This window comes from Schistosoma haematobium, chromosome 6 (assembly GCF_000699445.3).
Source record: "Schistosoma haematobium chromosome 6, whole genome shotgun sequence".
Taxonomy (NCBI): domain Eukaryota; kingdom Metazoa; phylum Platyhelminthes; class Trematoda; order Strigeidida; family Schistosomatidae; genus Schistosoma; species Schistosoma haematobium.
Window position 1 is genome coordinate 20,961,997 of NC_067201.1, and position 6,299 is coordinate 20,968,295.

General features: G+C 37.5%; 1 protein-coding gene across 1 annotated transcript; it reads right to left on the reverse strand.

Moving 5' to 3' along the window:
* Positions 1 to 819: 819 nt before the first annotated feature.
* Positions 820 to 5,359, reverse strand: NUDT21 (Nudix hydrolase 21, chloroplastic). The gene is made up of 4 exons (XM_051217101.1): positions 5,240 to 5,359; positions 3,620 to 3,881; positions 2,698 to 2,978; positions 820 to 1,477 (listed from the first exon to the last, which is right to left on the reverse strand). The coding sequence occupies exons 1-4, from the start codon at positions 5,308 to 5,310 to the stop codon at positions 1,453 to 1,455; spliced, it is 639 nt and encodes a 212-aa protein (XP_051065736.1). The 5' UTR covers positions 5,311 to 5,359; the 3' UTR covers positions 820 to 1,452.
* Between the last annotated feature and the right edge of the window lie 940 nt (positions 5,360 to 6,299).

Genomic DNA, 6,299 nt, shown 5'->3' on the forward strand with positions numbered 1-6,299 from the left:
CTTCCGTTCCTGATACTAGGTGAATAACTACCATATTGCGATCGGCTAAGGAATAAATTCGCCACGCATCGGTGTTCAAGAACAAATGTCCCAATTCTTTAAGTTTCACAGAGTTCGAAACACGCCTCAATTAGTTGACTTCATTTTGTACAACAATAAGACAAGAAATCATAGTATTCAGACGGAATGAATACTATTTGAAACTGACATCCTGAAATGACACTTTAAGCATGCAACGATAACTGGATGCTACATAATGTTGACAGGTTTTACTACCTTAAGAAGTTTACAAGTAAAATATTTGCTTCTTTAAAGTCAATGATTTTTATGTGTTACACATAAACTTCAATAAGTCGAAATCCAGATCTCAGCTAATAGACACAAATCCAGAGTGCTACAAGAAAGCCGATTCCTAATTACAGTACAGTAGAGACAAACTACATACGACTAGAAATGTCTTATTGTAAAAGTGACATTCTCAACATTGATGTGAGTTTTACTGATCCATGATATATAAGTTAATACTTGAAGAATGAAAGAAATTTTGTTTGTACAGGTCAACTTATTTAGTACATATCTGTACATAACGCATCTAGAAATGAATTTAGGATTACAAATGAAGTACTGTTGTCCGATAACTTATTATCTAGAAAAATAATTATAATTAATCTCCTGGTACGACCGACCATGGGAGAGTCAGCTCTCTTTCGAAATGCTCTCACATGGCCACGTGTATACAACCACTGATAGGGAAGTCTTACTGCTTTCTCTCAGTGAGGATGTTGTTTACGAAACTGAGAGGACGAAAAGTGAATGTCCAGCACTTTAACTAGGTTGGTGGACACGGAGTCCACCTAGGGGAGTTGGAACACCCTGATTCCAAACCAATGGTGCACATGGGGTCCAGGATCCTGAGCGAACAAATGGCGTATGAGCCAATTGTTTGTCACCGACTACCATGGGACTGTACCTCCTGACGTTGCTCTACTGTCTTGTGGATTAGACCTTTAGGTCAAAGGCTCCAAGCATCCCCCCCTAAGAAAACCACGTGTTTCGGTTTGCACACCCGGACAGTATCCTATCACTCACACAAACAGAATGATTTATGTGGCGTATATCTATTTGGTGCCTCCTTGTACCAATGTTTGTGTGTTTAAATAATAAATAATAATGACGGAATATGTATTATTGATGATATATTATTTGCCATATGTACAATTGTATCCGAGACAATATATTTACACAAACAACAAAGACATGTAAGTGAACGTAAGAAAAAACGCGTCAAACAATATCTTTACGACTTTAAAAAAGTAATAATGTACGAGTGGTATATTGTATGAATATATTAAAAATGAAAAAGGTTTTAGATTGACGGTGACATCAATCATTTGATTGGTTGACTGAATATAGAGTTGTAGAGATATTTATTGCAAACATTTACGTGTGAACTCAATCGTTGTATGCAAAGTTGAAGCTGAAATAAAATCGAGAAGCCGAAGGATAAACCAACAATAACGATCATACAGAGGAACATATGGATATAACTAATCAATATACATTTGATTGAATTTGGTATATGTCATACTTTTAACTGACTACGAGTTGAATGATATACATGCTTATGGTGAACTATCACTGGAGCTGATAACCTCAAGTGGTATTCGTTAGGTCTGTCCGCTTTACTGATTTTTATTTAACATTGTCATAGACATTCTTTTAGAGATAACATTAGCATCATCTGACTTGTCAGGAATCGATCTTCTACCAGAAGTTTGTGTAAACTTGGGACACGCAGACGACATAACTCTGTTCGGAAGAGACTCCAAAAACATGCAGTTTTTCGAACAGCTATAGCAACAATGCACTTTTCGCCCGCTAAATGCGAAATGTTGCTTCAGGACTAGTTTATACCAACGCCTGGACTCAGAATAGCAATTGAAGCAGTTAAGCGTTTTGCCTATCTTGAAAACCCTGATACGTCGATGTCGGACAAAATCTCGGCACGAATTCAAAAAGCTCAGTTGGTTCTCGCCAACCTAGATCACTTGTGGGGTAGGTAAGACATCTATTTGACACTTAAAGAACGAGCGTACTGTACTAGGTGGTGAATCTTTATCGACTGAGATGTTTAGGACATGACATGTTCTGCGTATTATGACTCATCGCAACTTTGACATGGTTCAAAATCCTCCACAAAGCCCCTAACCACTGGTTACGACAATCATGAGAACCCTAACCAGATAGTCTGCACCTATCTACATGAGTCATTTTAACTGTTAATGCTATCATGAACTGGTACCATGTCATAGTTCACCCACGCCCAGGTTTCTTTCAACTTGCTTCTACACTAGCCATCATCCCTCGTCATGGTAGTCGATGGGTGAACATACGTAGAACATGTCATGTCCTAAACATCTCACTCGATAAAGATTCACCACCTAGTCAATCGATTTGCTGTATTCACTTAGAACTCTGAATCTAACCTCAGAACCGCTAACTCAGTGGTCCCAAGATATACTAGCAATGATTCATAGACACCACAGATCAAATGCTGGTAGTCTATGAATATCCTCTATATTTAAAGGCCTCGTTCCACAACCGTAAAACAGAGTGAACTGCTGAGCAGTAAACTAGTCCTTTGGTTGAGAGATGGATATCTTGTGTATAAAAATGAACTTTACATGCATAACTTACCGACTTAATACTTGAGGTAAGGAAGAAATAATTGGACCATAGGCTCGAGCATTGTCAAAAAGTTCGAATAACGGAGCTGCTACTAATTTATAATTTGATGGTACAGCAAACAATGTTTTCTCAGGAAGTTGAATTAGAAATAAACGTGTTTGTTCTTTAGGTTTAGTTACATGAGCAGGAATATATGGATAGCGAGGTGGTTCAAAATTCGGTCGCCACCAATTACCGATACAGTCTTCTGGAATCCAGTCAACTGGGATACCATCTGTCCGGCCTAACATCTAAATGGAAAAGGTATACATATAAAATATTTCATTCATAGAAAAGGCCATTATGATGGTAGAATAAACCTATATTGTTTGATTTTCCTAGTCAAATTTGGCCAAACTGTTAAATACGTTTAAAAAGCAGTGAAAAGAATCACATGGGGACACAGGAGTAATGTTATACAAAGTATTAAGCCTAGCTCGTTTTATAAATATAAAACGCCAGGTACTTGGATATGAGCCACACTCTAAGTACGAGGGTTAGTGATACTACCCGGTTAAGGTGGTTGGGGCGGGGTTCGGACTTGAGTTTGTGATCGAAATTTAGGCGCTTTAACCACTGAACCGCCTCTCTCAACAAAAATAGGGAGCCATATCTACTCATATCCAAACAGAATATTACGCATGACTGTAAGATAATTTATTTGGAGTGTTATGGATAAGAATTATTGTCGATGTGGATCGACGGTTAACAATTGACGGAAAGCAGTAACTAAGAGTTCAAGGAAATTCGTTCAATCTGAGAAGCCTAATTTGATAGAGATTCATTTGAGAATGAGTCAAAAGTAGGAAAAAGATAGTCGAATTGTATACATGACATGTGCATTTGCTTTGTTAATTTTTTACTGGTGTGATGTAATATATTTCCAACATACCTCAGATAATAATCGCTTCAGTCCTTCAATTTCTTCTTCACCTGGATGCAGTTCACCTCCAGGGAGTTTGAAAAACGTACCGAGTTGAAGTAAGAGGACATGAGGTAGGTTGTGCTCATGTACAAGTAAGATTCCTTCAACTGATCGACGCATACCATACTTCTCAAAATCCTCCTGTAACCGTTGAAATCGAGCAGGAACACTTCGGTCTCGTTCATAATTGGGTTCTTTGGTGCCAAAACTGTAACTTTTCAAAGGATATCTAAAGACGAATTGGAAATAGGGACAAATTTTATGTAGGCTATGCATTGTTGTATCGCATTAAGCAGGGTTCGAAACCGACTTCACGCAAAATCCATGGAACATCAAATATTCGAAACGAACAATCAGCCCTTACTTTACTATAGACAACAAGATTAGTTAACTATCTAGGTGATTTTGCCTTTGAATACAATTCTTAGTAAAAACACTTACCATATTAAATAGCGATAGAATACACCTGTAAATAAATTCACCATAGGAAAAGGAAAATCCTCTACTAATCAAACATATTCGTTAAAAAGTCGTAACCTGGTGCTAAAACCTCAGAGTGCAAGGATATGAACCAAGTAAATTCCGAAGTACAAGTAAGTGAATGAATTTTTTTTCCTTGTAAGCTGTCACACTGAGCATTACGGAGTTAGTTTAAATCCGTGGGGAAAGTCTGGGTACATCATGAACGTGGATAGCTTGTTTTCAGCCGATAGTTTTTTTCTCGAAGAACTTTGCAAATACAAACTAAAACTATAAACCTATCGTAAAGAATGGATATAATGGAAGGTACCGTATCATCTAAAAATCATTAATAAGAAAAGATGAACGATATAACTATGTTATCATATGTTTGATATTTCTGACGCTAACTCGATTAAAACGTCTATAAGCTATTTTGGTCTAGAAGCTCCTGTTATTTAAATTATTCATACAGAGAACATATTTATTATCTCATGACATATGAATATAAGCAAGACATATGTATCAATTCACAAATGCGAAGGAACCGAATAACAAAATCTACTAATCAGGTGGGCACACATTTAGAATGACGCTAGAAAGACTGTAGAGAGGTTTTTTCTAATAAACTTTATACTCGTATAAAAATTCGATGAGGCTGTAACGGTTCGGAGATCTGTTGAGCATTACTAAGTCTATGTAAAACGCAGCTAAAACTCAGTACACAACATTGTATTCATGATATTGAACTCAACTAAACCTCAATTATGATGTCAACAAACTAACACAGCTTCTACAACAGAACGTTATTATTTGTAGGATTCAGTTGCACAAGTAGAAGAATAAGCTAGACGTCTTTAATCTCATCCTCAAACCAATTATAAGATCGGGTAGAAAACCTATCTGAACGAAAATTGAATCGTGCATGTAAGTACAAAAAGATGACTCAGTGATAAAAGTCTATTCATCCTCATTAAAGACTATTTACATCAAAATTTGATCGTTAATCCAGAGTTCATGACTGCGTTTATGTACCAAAAAAAAGGTGGTTAAGTTATCTAAAGCATCATGAAACACCCATATAGGTTCTAGTCAATAGCAAACTACTGGGATCTTTGAATCACTTACAACGTTATTGTTTTAGCAACGGGTGTAGAATGGAGGAACTTTTCGGCCGAACCTTTCGGCCAGCCTGTCATGTGTACCATATTAGTGTAACGTACAAATTTGATGCCGCGCACTAAGTAGAAATTTCAAATCTTAACATCTAGGAAAGTAAACTCAATGATCCATAATACCCACTGTCTGGTGTTGACTAGTTGGCTTCTTTTTGCTCAATTCGTAGTGCTAGGGTACGGTTCCAGGCCTTTGGTATCGTCTAATGTACATGGTCTAGCTACTGGGTGTACCAGTTCTCGTGACTTTTACAATAATTCAGGGGTTGACAGGACTTTTCCTGGTGGATATTCACACTTTTCTTGAAATTTTTCATCTATAGCACCAATACTACCTGTTTGTGGGCGAAATTGTAGCCAGTGATCACTTGATTTAAAAAGTGGTGTAGCGGAGAGTAAATCCCCAAAATAAATATTTCTGTAAACTTTCGACATTGGATGCTGAGCACATTAGTTTAAATGAACTCACCTGGCCGAAGGCGCTCGGTCATGTATCCTCACCAAATCACGAGTGGGAACACCGTGTTCAACAACAAGACCAGACGATCCTCGATATATTGATAGCCTATCAAATATATCTTCGAACCTCCTCGCTTCTGTCTTTTGATTTCACTTAGTGGGTACGCTTCATAGTACAAGGTTCTACTGATTAAAGCGTTGTCAAACTCTGAATACCTGTGGCATCGTCGGTGGAATACCGACCTGATTTTGTTTAGTCACTGTTTCAGAGAGTTTTGTGGTAACATTAAAATTCTACTGATCTCTAGTTAAGCCGTACATCAACCCGGACCTCTATTACGTTATTCAACAGATCACTGAGCTTTGATTATCGTCAACTGGTGGTGCGCTATTGATATGTTTACATGGAAGTGTCCATACAGTTCACTTTCCTAATCCGTTCCGTTTGACATAAGAAGTCACTTTGGTAAGGTTCCACTTATTGCGCTCATCCATGTCAATAGGTTCAGATTGTGTGGTCAGGGTTTGCATGATTATCATAACCAATGATTAGA

Bases quoted from the DNA above. Each gene is read 5' to 3' on its own strand.
- NUDT21 (XM_051217101.1), bottom strand. From the start codon at position 5,310: ATGACAGGCTGGCCGAAAGGTTCGGCCGAAAAGTTCCTCCATTCTACA. The intron at 3,882-5,239 runs GTAAGTGATTCA...ATTCGTCTTTAG, and splicing joins GTTGCTAAAACAATAACGTT to ATATCCTTTGAAAAGTTACA. The intron at 1,478-2,697 runs GTAAGTTATGCA...ATTTTATTTCAG, and splicing joins TTACCTCAAGTATTAAGTCG to CTTCAACTTTGCATACAACG.